The following is a 17655-nucleotide window of genomic DNA, read 5'->3' as shown; positions in this document are numbered from 1 at the left end:
ACAAAGAAAAGGTCCTGTTATGTAGCTAGTAAGTATAATTGAATGTAATAAAGCCATTCATTAGCCATTTCCAAAAATGTATATCACAATAATAGCTAGCGTTTAAAACTCACTTGATCCCCACAACAACTCTGGAATGTAGGTACTAATGTGATCATCATTTTAAAGATGGGGAAACAGCCTGAGAGAGATCTGTTGACTTGCCAAAGGGGTCACGCAGTATGTGTCGGAGGCCGAATTGCACTGATTGTATCTAATAGTATTTTCTTTGTGCCCCCAAACTGCCTTTATTTTCACCTCTAGTCCATTACCTGCCTGCCAGGGGGTGGTAAACACAGTTCATCACCAGACTTCTGGAGTCATTGAATTGATCTTAAATCTTTCATAGTTGTCAAATGTTGTTTCCTCTTTCCTACTTTTTTTCAGTATTTTCCTTGAGATCCTTAATCATTTGTTATTTTTGCATAGTTTTTCTTAAAGTAAACCTTCACTAGTGAACATCTTTAACAGTTTCTCTGGATCTCTGTCTCTCTTCTTTCTTTTCTCCCTCCCTCCCTCCCTCTCCTTCATTTCTCAAGTCTACTGTCAACTAACAGAGTCAGAGGTCCATTCTAAATTGTTAGGATTTGTCAGACTTATGGGTAAGGTAACCACTTGAACTGGAAAGCGATTGAGATACGCTCTGGTAATTTGACCTTATCCCACCAGATTGTCTGTTCTATGCAAAGTATCACCTGCTACACTGCAAGGAAATTCTGAGAGATGTTACAAGTACTGTATTATATCTTGATAATATTAACTGAGAGGTATGTTTGAGATAGTAGAAAAGATTTAAATAAAGCTCATTTGAAAGCAGAAAAAAAATGCTTCCTTGGAGATATCTTTTTTAATACATTTATGATGAAGATTTAATAGCAGATATTTCCCATAAATTCATTTAAAAATAAGTTTTCTTGTGTTTTCTGGAGGTGAAATAGAGTGAATGATTACTCTCTGTGTTTTGGTTTCATATTTGAATTATTTATTATAGTACCTTAAAGAGTGATGGAAAATATGGTAATTTTCTTCTTGGGAAGAAAGATCATTAAAATATATTTTTATCTATTTTCATTAGTTGTTAGGAAGAAAACAAGTGTATTTTCCCATTTCAAGTAGTTCTCCTTTTTTGGATATGTTGTCTGTGAGTTTTGATACTATTTTGGAAGGTACCCTGAAATCTACTATCTTATGTTGGTACTCATTGAGAATGGAAGGCTTCAACACCTGGGTCATCTATCACCCCCTTTGCTTAGGCACCACAAAGAGAAAGCCCGTTGTGGGAAGAGTAGACTTACTCTGTTTGATCTCAGAGGTCATAACTACAAGCAGTTGGTAGATGGTTAAAAAGAGGCAAATGTAGACTTTGTATAAGGAACTTTTCTCTTCTTTAAATTAGAGCTGACATAAATATGGGTTGGACTAGAAGGTCTCTGAGGAATCTTCCAACTATGATTTCATGAAGTGGTCTAATGAAAGAAGATAGTACTGGAATATTGCTTATCAATGAGCTAACCTCAACTCTTCCGTCTTCTAATACCAGGAACGAGGTCATGATTTTATTTTCCATAGTCTGACCAGTAGTAGGCATGGAGTTTTAGATATGAATTTAACTAATTAGTTGATCATTCATAGCATTGTGGCTATGAAAATGTCCTTGGATTATCAAAATAAATGATCTGGGAAGAGGCCCTTAGAGAACAGGTATTTATATTTGTGTTTTCTTCATATAAACTGGTCATTTGGATTCAATAAACTATTTTTATACTTCAGTAAAATAGAAGCCACAAGAATTCTGTGAAGAGAAGATTTGCATTATTGAATTATTAAATTCAGATTAAGAGCTCTGCTTGTGCCTTCCGATCTTAAGGGAGTGGTTCGTGGTTGAAGTGTTTAAATGCAGCATTCCTTGTTTTTCTTATTTGGGTGGCATGCCTTGATTTGAGGCATAAACGGAGCTTTGTCCATTTTCTTCATGTGAAGCAATTTCTTTTTCTCTTTTCTTTGGAGGCTAAGAAAATTAGCTCAAGAATCAAGGAATTTGCCTTTTGGTAAAAAACAATTCCCAGTATCATGGAATCACAGAATTTTCTTTTAAAAATAAAGATATCCATCCACTCTTCAAAAAAAAAAAAAGGAAAAAAAAGGAAAAAGCACCTCCTCACCTTATTTGCTGACGTGGTGGACCAAGGGTGCTAAACATTATACCTACTTTTAGATCATGTTGGTGTGTTGATTATGTTTTTTGCTTTCTCTTTGTTTTTTCTAAGGATGATTTTTCTGGCTAGGAATTGTAAGGGGGCACATTTGGAAATGATGGTGATAGAAAAGCAAACACATACACTGAAACACATATATATGACATGTGTATATGTGTGTATAAGTCTGAAAAATGTTGAATGAATAGTAGTTTTCTAATAGATAACAAAGGAAAAGCCATACATTAAAATCAATAGACTCTCTTGACCTTTGACTATTATTTTATTTGTTATCAGGCTTATAATTAATTTTATTATGATGTGATCAGTTGTTTGCAACTCTTCTAGTGGGAGGAGGATATAGTAGCGAAAAACAATGTAGATGCCCCTTGGTCAGAGAATGGCTAAACAAATTGTGTGGTACTGGATAGAGTGCTGGGCTGGGGTCAGAAAGGCTCATCTTCCTGAGTTCAAATCTCGCCTCAGACACTTAGTATCTGCATGACCCAGGACAAGTCACTTAACCCTGTTTGCCTCAGTTTCCTCATCTGTAAAAATGATCTGGAAAAAGAAATGGTGAACTCTTCTCCGCTATCTCGGCCAAGAAAGCCCCAAATGGGGTCATGAAGAGTTGGATATGACTGAGCAACAACAAAAATAAATTGTAATCATGAATGTAATGGAATATTAGTGGGTTCGTTGGTTTGTGTGTTAGAATAGGCTTTTTAATTCTAGATAATCTACTTTATCTTTATAAATTTTAGCGTTTTCTTGATATGAATATACTAGAAAGTAGGTCTCATGAATCGCAGTGTGGGGCTACAGTTTGAATACAGGTTCCTGTGCTTGGTAGCTGTGGACTCTGAAAAAGTAATTTCACTTATTCAGGACTCTTTTAATAGTATTGGCCTGACTGCGTTAGTGTTAAGGGAAGGGCTTTATAAACTATAAAACGTTTTATCGTACATCATGCAGTATCTTACAAGTGACCTTTTGTTAAATTAAAAAAAGAAAAAAAGACCCAGTCACTATCTGAGCCATAACTGGGGTGGGGCCACTGGTGCTTTGTTGAAATAGAGAGGTTGCTTCAGCAGATAGAAATAACTGATTTAGCAAAAAACAAATAAACTAATCCTTCCTTAGGTGTGTTACACCCTGGCAAGCTTCTCACCAGCCTGGTTTTACTCTGCTTCCTTTCTAGGTCTTCCATGGCCTCAGCCTTAGTGTCCAAGGGTCCCTGTCTCCTTGAATCTCTCTCTCCACCTCTGGGGTAGCCAGACATCTCTCCCACCTCACACATGAATTTGCCGTAGAAAGCAGGCATAGAGCCTTTCTTACTGTTTGTCCTGGGTGCATTTGGTGGTGTTTACTTGCCCTGGGTGACAAAATTGCTAGTTATAAAGGTGGTTTTTATTTATTTAAGAATACAGTATTAGTGCTCACAGTTGCTATTTACCTTACGAAATTAGTACTGGGCAGCATCTGTTATTTAATGTGGAGATAATATCATATTGTGCCTAAATGTGATTTCCATAATCAGCAAGTAGCTGGTACCAGACACCTGGGCACACATCATTAAATACCTGTTTCCAAAAAGTCAGTGTATCTGATGGTTTTTGACTAGAGCAACAAGGCTGTCGAAAATGGAGGCTGGCATGAGTGAGCAGGGCTGGGTGAGAGAAACGCAGCATCCCAGGTTTCCATAACACTGCCTTTAGTGCATGCGATACTGTGGCTTCAGCCCACCCCTACGCCGTACACAACCCCATGCCCATATGCAGCCTTTCCCCAACATGTGCTCTCATTCACAGGATGAGTCTTCAAGTCATGAATGTAACCAGCGGACAATTCTGCTGTATGGGGTTGGGAAAGAGCGAGAGGAGGTGAGACATCAGCTGAAGAAGATCACCAGAGACATCCTGAAAATCTTAAACAAGAAGAGCACGCGTGAATGTGGGGGTAAGATGGCCTTAGTCTGTGCTACAACATCCTGAACACATCCTGGGCCAATTCTCATCCCAGCTGCTATCAAACGAGCAGGTCAAGGTGGGAGGGGTAAAGCGTGTCTTCATAGGTGCAAGCAAGCCATACGACCCCTTCCTGTCCACAGGGAACTTACATTCTAAATTACAATCGTAGAGAAGTTTTCTCCAGAATCAAATTGTGCTTTTTAAAAAAATTTAAAAATAGATGTTTATTGCTCTTTTACTTTTACGTTGCCCAGATTTCCCCAGTATCCTTTCCCTCCTCTTCTTCTAGAGAACTCTCCTTTATAACAAAGAATTAAAAGGAACAAAAAGAAATAGAAGTAAGAGAGGAAGAAGCAAAAAAGAAATCAGAAAAAAACTGGTCAACAGGGGCAGCTATGTGGCACAGCAGAGAAATCAGTGGCCCTGGAGTCAGGAGGACCTGCGTTCAAATGTGGCCTCAGACACATAACAGTCACTAGCTGTGTGACCCTGGGCAAGTCACTTAACCCCAATTGCCTCACCAAAAACCAAAACAAAACAAAAACTGGTTAACACAAAAACGAAATCTGAGATCATCTGCTGAGTTCCACTGCCCTTCCTTACCATTTAAAGGTAGCCCTTGGCCTGCAGGGGATCTTGAAGGGCCACATTCGGGGAAGGGCCATTTTCAGGTGTTTTTCTATCTTTATTTTTCTAACAAAATTTAGTCTTGTGCGTGTGTGTGTGTGTGTGTACATATATACAGTGTATATGTGTCTGTATACACACATACACATGCATATGGTTGGGTTAAGGTTATACACACATGTGTATATATGTATCAATATATATGGAAATGCATATGTAGGCAAATTGGTATATATGTGTACATGTGTGTGTATATTTTATTTATACATACACACACATACATACACATGCACATGTGTTTGTGCATACACATTTCCAGGTGCCACAGGAGTTGTTGGTCTTTACTAGGTGCTCTGGCAAAGAGTTCTTTGCTTGTCTAATTCAGAATAGGGGAGTTTTTGTGGTGGTTTCTTTGTTCTTAAAGAACCATGATTACTTGCTTTAGTTACACTTTTTACTCTCTTATTAAGCTGCAGGGGTGATTTTTCGGGTGCTGTATTTTAGAACAAGAACACTGCGGCACCATGTTTTTCTGAACGGTTCTAATGCCCCAGAGATCCACGTGTGGGCCTTTCCTGAGTGAGTGAGGTGGAGGGAGCTGCGCAGATGGCCCAGAGCAGGGAGAGAGAGAGCAGTAGGGTGGAGGATAGAGTCATGTTGTGGAACCCACAACAACAATAATAAGCATACACAACAACAACAATGACAAACATGGCACTTACTGTGTGCCAGGCACTGGGCTAAGCATTTTTCACTCATCATCCCACTGAACACTCCCAACAACCCTGGTGCTGCTGTTACCCCCATTTTATAGTTGAGGAAACAGAATCAAACAGAGGTTTAGTGACTTACCCAAGGTCTCATATGTGTCTGAGGCCAGTTTGAACTTAAGTCTTCCTGCCTCCAGGCCCAGCGCCTTATCCACTGAGCCACATAGCTGCCCCCAAGGCAAACAGAGGTGAAATGACTTGCCCAGGGTCACACAGCTAGTGAGAGTCTGAGGTCAGATTCAAATTCACCTAGATATCTTTAGATATTTCAAGGACTTTAGATATTTCACAGAGATTTAATTTTGACACAATTGACCTCCAAAGGATAGAGCCAAGAGTAGTTGTGAATATGATTTGTGGGCCCCCTCTCCCAAAATTAGCTTTTTGTGCTTTTATCTTTTTGTATGCGGCCACCTGCCCCCAGTAGAAAGCTCTTGAGGGCAAAGAGTGTTTGATTTTTTTATCTCCGATGGCTGGCATCCTTGCCTAGCACATAATAGGTAAGTAATTATTTGTTGATGTGAATTTAGCAGTGGGTGAAAGTTTAGGTCAATTTAGACTTTTGGATAGAAGAGAGTGAGTTTAAAGCAAAAAAAAAAATAGATGTTTATAACTAAAGCCCTTCTACAGTGGAATGAGGGAAGGGGCTGATCGGAGAGGTCGGGGTCTCCTTTCCGTGGAGGTCTTTACATAGAAGCCAAATGATTCTATGTTCCACGTGTTTAGCTGGGAATTCTGGTTCAGGAGGGGATCGCGTTAGCTCCCTGGTGGCTCTATGTTTCAGCACGAGTATAATTTTCCTTCTTGTGACCACAATTCTTGGTTTGAGTTTTGTCAATGAAATTCAAACATTCACTAACCAGTAGCATTTTAGGGCTTATTCATTTCTCTTATGCATTCATAGCTAAAATATGGTTTGGTTATGAATAAGAACCCAGACAGTGATGTCATTAAAAAGACAGTAAAGGGGCAGATAGGTGGCGCCGTGGATAGAGCACCGGCTGTGGAGTCAGGAGGACCTGAGTTCAGATCCGGAATCAGATACTTGACACTTACTAGCTGTGTGACTCTAGGCAAGTCACTTAACCCCATTGCCTAGCAAAACAAACAAACAAACAAAAAAAAGATAGCGAAATAGTATATAGAGATGTGACACCTATGAAAACAATATTCGTGCTTCAGAGGGTTGGAGTTCAAAACATCTCTAGGACGCCCAAGGACCTTCACAGTTTCAATCCATAAAGGATGACTTTTTAAAGAACATCTCCACTAGATTATTATGTTTGTGCTTAAAACAGAACCTGTCCATCAGAGACCCTTCCCAAATCACTCTTGACTTAAATATGCCATCTTACTATACCCGCCCTTTGCTTTTCTCCCTTATCTCTCCCCATAGTGTCTTTGGAGCTGCATCACCCCTTTGGGAGGAGTGTTTGGGACAAGTACAGATAAATTGTGGTCTGGATTGCCATTTTTCTTACAGTGTCTTCGCCACCAAACCCACCCCTCTTCTGACCTCACCAGTTTCTGTCCAGAGAACCTCCCATTCCCTGTTCACCCAAGTTCCACCCTCTCTGTCATCTCCAGGTCTTTACTGTCCCTTACCCTGCACATCCACTCTGCTACTAGTCACTTCCCGCTCTGTAGCATCTCATAAGGACCTTGTCCAATTAGTTGCCAAATATACTAGTGACTGGTTCCACTTCACCCATCTCTTACATTTGTCCTCTTCTGCTCACATAGCCACCATCCTAGTTCAGACCATCATCAGTTTGTGCCTAGACTACTTCAGTAACCTTCTGATGGGCCTCCAGGCTCTTCTTCACTCAGCTGCCAGAATCATAGTCTTAAGGGACAGATTTGTCCGTCCCACTTGAGGAAAGTCCAGTGGTTCCTCTTGACTTGAGACAGGCAGTCATTAAGACATTTATTAAATGCCTACTATTTACTTTTCTCTCCCTTTTCACACACACACCCCGCAGCCTTTCTGCTCAACCCCCAGTCAACTTTGGCTTGGGCATTGACCAGGAGGAGACTGGGATTAAGGGTGTGGAGGTGGAGGCAAAGTAAAGACTTCTCGTTATTCCCAGTGTCCCCTGACTTCACAGCTTCTCCCATCACACTTCTACTAATACAGTCCCCCAACCTACCACCTGGATGGCCTCCTTATGTACCTTCCATCCTGCCTCCCCTCCCCCCAACAAACTCCTGCTGGACTAAACTTCCTTTCACATAAAGCTAGTGTTGTTACACTTGTATTGAGAAACCTAACCTGGCTCGTCTTGTCTTCTGGGAAAATTTCAAACTCCCTCCTTTGCTGGCTCACCATCTTCCCTTCCCCCAGGAGTCTTTTCTTGTTCCCCTTTCTGTCTCTGAGCTCCCTCACTGGCTGACTAGATCCTTAGGCCTTTGATTTTCCATCCTTAGTATTGCTCAAAGTCTTGAGAAGGAGCATCCATTTTGCCCATCTGGTAGAGTGGGGTTTTCTCAGTGTTTGAGCAGCAAGAAACTCTGAGGACATTGTAGATTTTCTCATAGCCAGCTAAGGCCCGATTTTCCTGGAATTTTCTAGTTTTATGGTAACTTGGCTCATTTGAGGTGAAAAGTTAAAAATATTGTAATATTGCAGTATCGTTTTGCTGAAGTTACATGGTAGTTAGAGAGAAGACTTTTTTGTAAGAATAACTATTGATCAACCTCTCTCTCTTCTCTCTCTCTTTCTTTCTTTCTCTCTCTCTCACTCTGTCTCTCTCTCCCTGACCCCCTTCTCTTCCACAGGACAGAAAGAAAATTAGTTTAATTAGGACCCAAAATTAGGTTAGCTGTAGCTTTGATCTGCCACTGAGCATTGTCAAAAACACTGTCAAAAACAAAAGCTACCAAAGAGCATTTTAAATTGCTCTCCTTATACTTTAAAAATTGAAAAAGCAAGTATTTCCCTTATATTTAAGGGTATAAGGATTTTTACTAAATGACACCTGACCATATTGACTTGTGAATTTCAGACATTTAGTGAAACCCAAACAGATTCATTTGCTAGGGCCTGTAAGCAGTTCACAACTTGATATTATAAAAATAAGCAGTTTGAGAAATGGGTGGGATAAGTTGAAGAGGGGGAAATTGTAGGCAATAGATAGCAGTAAAAAAAAATTTTTTTAAGAAATTCATATATAAGAACGTATTTTATAACCTTAAGAATTTTTTTCAGGGGCAGCTAGGTGGCACAGTGGATAGAGCACCAGCCCTGAAGTCAGGAGGACCTGAGTTCAAATGCGGCCTCAGTCCAAACACTTAACACTTACTAGCTGTGTGACCCTGGGCAAGTCACTTAACCCCAATTGCCAAAAACAAAAAATAACAATTATAATAATTCTTTTCCCCAACCTGCATTCAGCCTTTAGGGTGCTCTGATTCCTTAGTCAGAAGATCTGGGTTTAAATCACGTCTGATGCTTTCTGCCTGTCAGACTCTGGGGCCATTTAACTCCACTGTGCCTCAGTTTTCTCGTGTGCAAAATGAGAGACTTGAGTTGCACAGTATCTGATGATGGTCAGTAAAGACTTATTGAGTGCCTACCACGTTCCAAGCATTGTGCTAAGTGCTAGGGATACGGAAGAAGAAAAAAAAAAGGTTAAAAAAGTACGTCACATTCTAATGAGGGACATACTATGAAAACACCTATGTACAAACAAGATATGTACAGGATACATTGTGGTTCATCTCCAAAGGGAAAGCAGTAGCTTTAAGGAGCAGTCAGGAAAAGCTTCTCATAAAAGGTGGGATTTTAACTGCAACATGAAGGTAGCCAGGGAAACCAGGGTGGAGGTAAAGAGAAAGACTATTCCTGGCATAGGGCACAGTCGTTCCATGCCTGGAATCTGGAGATGGGAGTGTCTTGTCCCCATTTTGAAGAGTACCTAGTATTATTCTATGGAATAGAAAGGTATAAGAAGATTGTAAAGGTAGTAGGGGCCGTGCTGTAAAAGTGCTTCGAATGAAAAGCAGAGGATTTTATATCTGATCTCAGAGGTGATAAGTAGGTCCCTTCCAGATCTCAATTGTTTCTCTTCTGATACACCTTTGCAGAAAGGCTAACCAGGGGTGGGGAACTGGAGACCTCGAGGCCACATGTGGCCTTCTAGGTCCTCAAGTGTGGGCTTTGGACTGGGTCCAAGTTTTATTAAGGAGATTTGTTCCGTGAGGTTTGGGTTCAGTCAAGTTCCCCACCCCTGGAGGCAGCAAGTTATGCAATAGACAATAATTGGTCCAAGTGCTGGGATCTATCATGACTTATAATGGAAAAGGACTAATGTTTCTAAATAAAGCCGTTACTTGGACCGTTGAAAATGTATATATTTTAGGATTCATTCTAACCAACTTCTTTCCCAGTATCTAATATTTTTCCCTTCTTTTTTAAGTTAATAAATCTCTAGAATGAAATTCTTCATTAATTAATGAAATTAAAACCCCCATATATGGTTACAAAATGCTAGCTTTGAAGTTAGAAAGGACCTTAAAAGCCTAATAGTTCAATCCCCCTCATTCAGACAGAGGCTTAGATAACTTCTCAAATTTGTCGAATATTTTTAATCACGAAATCCATATTTTAGGAGAGTCTTTCAAAGTCAAGTCTAGTTTTCCACTTATGCTTTTAGTTTTGTCCTTTTGATGTGTTCCCCCAGTTTCTCATACTGTAGAACACTGGTTCTCAAAATGTAATTGTAAATGTAAAGACTCTTTTGGTGGTTACAAGGTCAAAACTATTTTTATAATAACTAAGATGTTTTAATTTCTAATATGGTAAATAAGAAAAGGTTCTTTGGAGAGGTCCTTACTCAGTAGTTTTTAACAGTGTAAAGAGATCCTGAGACCAAAAAGTTTGAGAACTGTTGCTGTAGAGAATGCTTTCTGTTTTAGGTTCTTTTCCCCCATGTTTCTACATCATTTATACTTTGATGTGATCTGATTTCATACCGTACTGTTCCTCATAAAGCAGTAAAGTATAGAAGTTGTTTCTTTTCTATAGGTAAATCTTCAAGGGAGAATACAAATCAGAGATTGCATCATTGCAGATTTAGCTTATGGATATATTCAGAGACACTGATAATCTGTTAAATGTAGTGCTGCTCTTCAGTCCTCATTAAATTCAAACTGACCAAACTACCCTTTCATTTTATTTATTAAGTTGAGGATGAAGGACAAAAAGCCAGGAAAAGCAAACAGGAGACCTTTCCGACGCTGGAGATGGTATTCACAAAGCTACAGCTCCTCTCCTATTTTGATCAACATCAAGTCACATCTCAGGTACTCCCTAAAAATGGGTTCAATTTGAGGATGTCTGGATGCTGTTTCCGCTACCTCAACACGTCTGTTGTGTCTTTTCTAGTTTTGCTGGACAACTTTCAGATTTGTTTAGACGAGATATATAGTCTTTACTATGAGATATATATATCAGTAGAACTTGGTAAAATCTCTGGTCCATACTTTGGTTTATATTTCTTTCAAATATCCTTCTTTGGAAGAATGCTTCTGTATTGTTTTCATCTTGAAAAGTCTTTAGCTTCTGATTATACTGTAGGAACATTTAAAAGATAACTAAACTAATCACAGAGTTAGATTCTGTTATCACATTGCAACTAATGAGTAATAGGTATATATACAAACCAGACTCTTGGATCAGTTGTGTAATGGCCTGCCTCAGTGTGACATTTGTCACCCAGCTCATGCTGGTTAAAGACGTCGGCTTTCTTACTCCCAGTTTTGGTCTACCAAGTGAAATTTTATGTTATTTTGTAAAAGGAAGTAGGACTTGAGTTTGTAATATTTTAGTTCATCTGAACTAATGTCCTATATAAATGCACGTTTCTTCCGTGCTATTCAGAATCCTTTTTTTTTTTCAATGAAAACTGATAGCATGTTTTTCTTTTACTAGATCTCTAGCAATGTACTGGAACAGATAACCAGCTTTGCTTCAGGAACATCCTACCATCTTCCACTGGCACACCACATTCAACTTATCTTTGATCTTATGGAGCCAGCCTTGAACATCAACGGGCTTATTGACTTTGCAATTCAGGTACCAAAGGAATCAGTCTAATGATAACAACAATAACAATAATAACAAAAACTTGCGAGGCATTTTCCATAGATTCTCATATTAGTTTGGGAGAGAAAAAGAATCTGTTAACTTAATAATTTCTAAACTTAGCGTAGGCATCTGTGTATTGTCAGCTGGGTGACACAGTGGGTAGAGAACTGGGCCTGAAGTCAGATAGACCAGCCTCAGACACTTAGTAGCAGTGTGACCCTACACAAGTTACTTAATCTCTGTTTATGCCTGTTTCCTCCTTTGTAAAATCTCTCAGGGTCATTTTGAGGATGAAATGAGATAATATTTCTAAAGTTTTTGCGAACCTTAAAATGTTACATAAATGTTAGGTATTATAAGATATTATTATTATTAATATCATTATTGTAACAGTAATCTAGTAATAGCTTTTTTAATATCATTATTCTAACAGTAATCTAATAATAGCTTTCCTTTATGTAGTGATTTAAGGTTAACAATGGGCTTCACATTCAGTTACTTCACTTGATGTATTACTTTGTAGTTTCGGAAACATTTACATATCCTCTAACCCCCATAGAACCAATAAGTACACATTTATTAAGATATTCTTATTTGCCAAGCATTTGTTCTTAGTTTCTGGCACAGTTCTTTACAAACAGTAGACACTCAACAAATGTTTTTTGAATTGGAATCTTATTTTATCCTCATACCAGCTTTATGACATACTTAGACCAGCTATTATTATCCCAGTTTTTGAAAAGAAATAAGTAAGCCTCTGGGAAGATAAAATGATGTGTCATCCCCCCCCGCCCCAAGATTAGGCTTGATCCCAAGACTTTGGACTCCAAACCCTGTGCTTTTCCCACTACAGTAGTATATACATAGTGGTTGTTCATTAAATACACCTTCACTTGTTTCTTTTCAAAAAGTTATTTGGGTAGTGTAAGAATATTCCAGGTGTATCTTTTTAAGATGAGAAATGGCCCTCTTTTAATAATGGATGTGGTCATTTATCTGATTTGTGACAAAACATTCTCTACATTACAACAAAACTGTTATTTAAAATTAGCCCAGTGTGTTTGTAGAACACTCATTAAAAATTCATACTTCTAGAGAGTGGTTCAGAGGCCCACTTTTCCTTGCAATTCCTAGTAAAGTATTAAGTTTCAAGAGGAAGGCAAATCTATATTCTAAAGAGTACTGTGATTATGTCAATATAGGAGGCAGGTCCACAAAGTTATTCTCAAGTTTCAATTACTATTTCAGTCATAGATACTTCCTGGTGTTGTGCAACACAATGTCTAGACAAAAGAAAGACCTTGACCAGGAAGATTTTAAAAACAACAACAAAGCAGTCTCCTGGTTTTCTGCTACCCATTCTTTAGGTCTTTTCTTTCTTTTTTTTGTGGGGGGTGCTTAGGGCATGGGATGGCTATATGCATGTAGGTCCTTTGGGGAGGTAGGAGAGGAGATGGCAAAGGCCCTGGGAATAATTAATTGTAGACTATTTTTTTTATATGCTGCTTCAGCATGTGTCCCCTTGTGTTTCAGCTGCTCAATGAGTTGAGTGTGGTCGAGGCAGAATTGCTTCTGAAGTCCTCCAGCTTGGCAGGAAGTTACACAACAGGCTTGTGTGTGTGCATTGTGGCTGTGCTGAGGCGCTACCATGCCTGCCTCATCCTGAATCCAGACCAGACTGCCCAAGTGTTTGAAGGGTTTGTAGTCCTGAAAGGCTATGTCTTTATTTAGAATGCACAGTTGGTGGTAAAAAATGGTGATGACCTGCAAAGAGCTTAAAGCAGGAGTGGGCAACCTGCGGCCAAGTGTGAGGCCACGTGTGACCCTCTAGGTCCTCAAGCGTGGCCCTTTGACTGAATCCAAACTTCACAGAACAAATCATCTTAATAAAAGGATTTGTTCAGTAAAACTTGGACTCAGTCAAAAGGTCAAAGCCAAGGTAGCCTCGGGGGCTGCAGGTTCAGGTACAGGTATACAGAGACAGTTGAAGAGCTCTAACTGGGCGATTCAAAGAGCTCTTCAAAGAGTTCCAAGTGTATTGTCCTAACTACAACCATAACATGCCAATTTTCCCAGTTTTCTCAAAAGAAATATATTCCTCTTTTGAAAATCATCTGAATTAGATGTGTTCTTCTTCTTTCTCACCCCAAAAATGGTATTTTTCTTTTTTAGTTTGTTGAAATTTTCAGTTTTAGTTCCAAATTTTCTCTCTCTCTTCATTCCCACACCCACTGAGAAGGTAAGAAATATAATACACTTTATACACATGAAGTCATGGAAAACATATTTGGTGGTTACTTTTCAATAGTAGAATCTGTAGGTCCCTTATCTAGCACTTTTAAGGTTTATAAAATGCACTTCTCATAAGAACACTGGGACATCCTTATTGTGAGTAGTAGAACTTTCAGGTATACAGACAAGGATAACTGAAAAGTGTCTTCTCCAGATGAAGTGCTTTCACAGTAAACTACAGTGCCATCCAAGATCTCTTCTGATTTACCAAAGTCTATTATGTGGCTCACTCCCTCTACTTATCATGAAGAATTGAAAATTATGTAGCTGGACGTAAGAATTTTTATGTTTCAGTTATCAAAATTCAAGTTGGATAGTCAGTATTGGGGCCAGGTTGAGACATTTTAGTTCCATTGGTTCCAAAAACAGGAGAAAAGAAAATAGTCATTTAACATTGACTTCATTTAAGAGAGGCCAAGGATGGGCATTTATTTGCTCCTGAGACTTTATTCTTCCATTTCTTTTCTCTGTTGGTTTTATGTCAGACCTTGGTAAGAATTGGTCTGGGAGTGGTGAATCTTTTTCCTAACTTCAGACTCATTGATTAGGGTAAGGGTCAACAAAATTCCCTTAGTAAACATAATTGTATTTTTCCCAGTCCATGAAGAGGAAGAGGAATTCTAGTTGGCAGGGGATGAGGAGTAAAGAAAAAAATAGAAGAAATGGATATCTATTTGGTCCTTCCAGTGCTTCATATGGCTGATTGTTAGGGGAGTTGTGGAAGAACTATTTTTATCCTACCATTTAAGTTAGAAGCTGTGCAGTTTATTTGAGTGAGTTTGCCACTTGTGAAGCAAGTTACATCATGCTTCCTAACAGAAGATATAGTTTCAGTAGAATGATGAGAATGGGAATGAGCCTACAGCAAGTAAAAGCCTAAATATTTATTGAAAAAGAGAGAGAATAATTACTGAAACAAAGTTGTACAGAAGGCAAGATGGAATGGAATCTGGGGTACAGGCAGTAGAATTACAGAAGACTGGAGATACCGTTTCCTCTGTGATCAAGCAGAAGAAGGAGAGAATGATTGATGGTAGGCAGAGGTTGTGAGGAATGAAAGAAAATCAAGAGAGCTCCTGATAGATGGTCTCCATCTTCTTATTAAAGTAAGCAGCCAACAATGTGAGGTCATGAGAACAATCATACTTTACTAGCACGATATTGCCGTTACTAGATATGGAATACAAGGCTGGTTGGATTCTAGGCTGCAGACCTCAAGTTTGACCAAGTTTTTAGGTCTTGTGTTCCAGTAGGCTTTTTCTATGAATAAAAATCAACCAAGTTTTCACTTTAATCACTTAGTCTCAAACAACTGCAGAAGTCATAGAAAGTCACCACCATAAGTTGTAATGATAAGAAGGCTCTTTAGTTGTTATGTGATATATTCCTAACAATTTCCTATTTCTAAAGAATCTTAAAGAGGAAGTTTCAGAAACTTCTTGAGAATTCACCACATTGCTTAAGGAATTCATTTGCTTAAACCACTCTTTTAAGTGAAAGTAAAAGTTGAGAGGAACTTACATGAAATTTAAAGCTCATCCTGTATGGCCATCCAGAATTACAAATCTTTGTTATGACTAGAGCTTACCCATTCTATTATCCACTCCTTGTTTCATATACATTCATTTAAGAGGGTGCTCCAGATATTTCCTCACTTCTCCCCAAATTTATTTTTTTATAGAGTTTAATGTCTTGGTACTTTGCCTTTCCAGTAGTAGACTAGGAAACAATTTTTATATTTCACCCAAATATGTCAAGCTCTTTGGTAAAATTACCAATTTGAACCATCTAATTTTTAAAATGTTTTTCCCTTTCTCCCCTACAACTCCTCTAGATTGTGTGGTGTTGTAAAGCATGTGGTCAACCCGTCAGAATGTTCCTCCCCTGAAAGATGCATCTTAGCCTACCTCTATGATCTCTATGTGTCATGTAGCCATCTAAGAAGTAAATTTGGAGACCTCTTCAGGTGGGTGTATGAAAGTAACATGAAAACGTCCCTAAGAACTAAGTTTGGAAATCTTTAAAAAAATACATACCTATGCTGTTTTGTCTGTCTCAGTTGCTGAAATGTTATTTCAGTGAAAGCTATCAGTGATGGAGCAGTAGCAGTCGTGGAGAAAGGTGGGCAAAAAAAAAATTCAGTGGAGAAGTTGAAATTTTAGCCAATTATAAATAAGGCCTTAATCAACCACAGCACTTGACATTGTAATATTTATTTCCATTTGTCTTACTGAAGATGTGCCTGCTCTTTCCTATGACAACTTTTTATACAGTAAACATAGAAGTCTTAAATAATGACTGCTATCACAAATCTCCTGGAAGTTAGTGAGATACACCAATTTGACTTTCAGCAGTTATTCTTAAGCATTACAAAAGACAATACAGTATTATTTTTCCTGCTGTTAACGTGAGAGTATATAATCATGATGACAATATATAACATTCTCAATGAAATATGTAAAATAATATAATGCAATATAATATAATAAGCATGATGAATATTTTAACTTTAATGAACTATCGTTTAAAAATATAAATCACTATATTCAGAAATCATCCAATTTTGACTCTTAAACTTCAAAAAAGAATAACTCATCAATAACTGTTATCAATAGCATCAAGAGCTATTCATGTTCAATACTGGTAGAGTTCAGTTCAAATAAGCAGTACAAAAATTTTCCTGGGTACCTTTTTAATTTTTAATTTGCTGGGGTTTTTTTTTTTGGGGGGGGGGTGAGACGATCGGGATTAAGTGACTTGCCCAAGGTCACACAGCTAGTAAGTGCTAAACGTCTGAGGCTGGATTTGAACTCAGGTTCTCCTGACTCCAAGGCCCCTTACTGCACCACTTAACTGCCCCATACCTTTAAATTTTAATGGAAAAAAAATCGATTCCCGGAGTTACCTCCTATAAGTGAAGTGTCATTATTGAATTCCACCTGGTACAGCCTTTGTGCTCCCCTCATATGCAGTTTCAGACACATAGTGGATAGTGATTTTTCTTTAAGATTCATGTATTTCTAATTTTAAATTGGCTTTTCTTTTTGCATCATGCAATTGCCATTTAAAACTTTTTTATTCTAATTGACTCATGGGAAACAAACACTGGTAAGTTTTTTTGTGTGTGTTGTTTTTAAGATTCTAAAGTAGGGGTGGGGAACTTTTAAAAACAAGGTATACTGGGTTTCCTTTTCTTTAATACTCATTCTTGAATGGATGCTGTGTGGGGATCACTTCCTAATCATTTCATTTTGAACAATTGTTTCAATCTTTGTTTAGCAATACTGAGACTATAGTCGTCAAACCCAGAAGAAACTTTGGTTTGGGTTTCCAGGCTTTTTGGAAGATGCTTGTCTTATTTTGTGATTAAAGGCTGCCTGCTTTCTGGTTCACATTCTGAGTACTTTTCACAGATTCTATCTTCCTCAAATGCCCTAACCACCCAGTTCCTCAACCTACTTATCTCCCATGAGCTACATCTCTACTCAGTCTCAGCCGCACACAAAGATGGTTATACCACGATTTTGCTGTCATGAACAAATGTGCCACCTTTATGCATGAGAATTCTGAAATCCGCAAAAAAAACAAATTCTGAAATCCCCTTGTCTGACTATAATCTGATGACTTTTCTCCTTTCTCTCTCTGCCTTCCTTCACATAACCTTACTCTTCAAG

At 38.5% G+C, this 17655-nt stretch overlaps 2 protein-coding genes across 12 annotated transcripts in view; one reads left to right on the top strand and one right to left on the bottom strand.

The window, feature by feature from the left end:
- The window catches only part of MED12L (mediator complex subunit 12L), a 424290-nt gene that overhangs the window by 327580 nt on the left and 79055 nt on the right, over nt 1-17655 (top strand). For all 10 annotated transcript variants that reach the window (XM_020980863.2, XM_020980861.2, XM_020980859.2 and 7 more), the window contains 5 exons: nt 4046-4193; nt 10787-10905; nt 11534-11677; nt 13223-13386; nt 15816-15947. In XM_020980863.2, the coding sequence (XP_020836522.1) occupies nt 4046-4193; nt 10787-10905; nt 11534-11677; nt 13223-13386; nt 15816-15947 (707 nt within the window). The remainder of the gene's footprint in view (nt 1-4045; nt 4194-10786; nt 10906-11533; nt 11678-13222; nt 13387-15815; nt 15948-17655) is intronic.
- The window catches only part of P2RY12 (purinergic receptor P2Y12), a 60106-nt gene that overhangs the window by 12623 nt on the left and 29828 nt on the right, over nt 1-17655 (bottom strand). The window lies entirely within an intron of this gene.

This window comes from Phascolarctos cinereus, unplaced genomic scaffold (assembly GCF_003287225.1).
Source record: "Phascolarctos cinereus isolate Bilbo 61053 unplaced genomic scaffold, phaCin_HiC Scaffold_7;HRSCAF=346, whole genome shotgun sequence".
Classification (NCBI taxonomy): domain Eukaryota; kingdom Metazoa; phylum Chordata; class Mammalia; order Diprotodontia; family Phascolarctidae; genus Phascolarctos; species Phascolarctos cinereus.
This window is presented reverse-complemented; position numbering and strand designations above follow the sequence as displayed.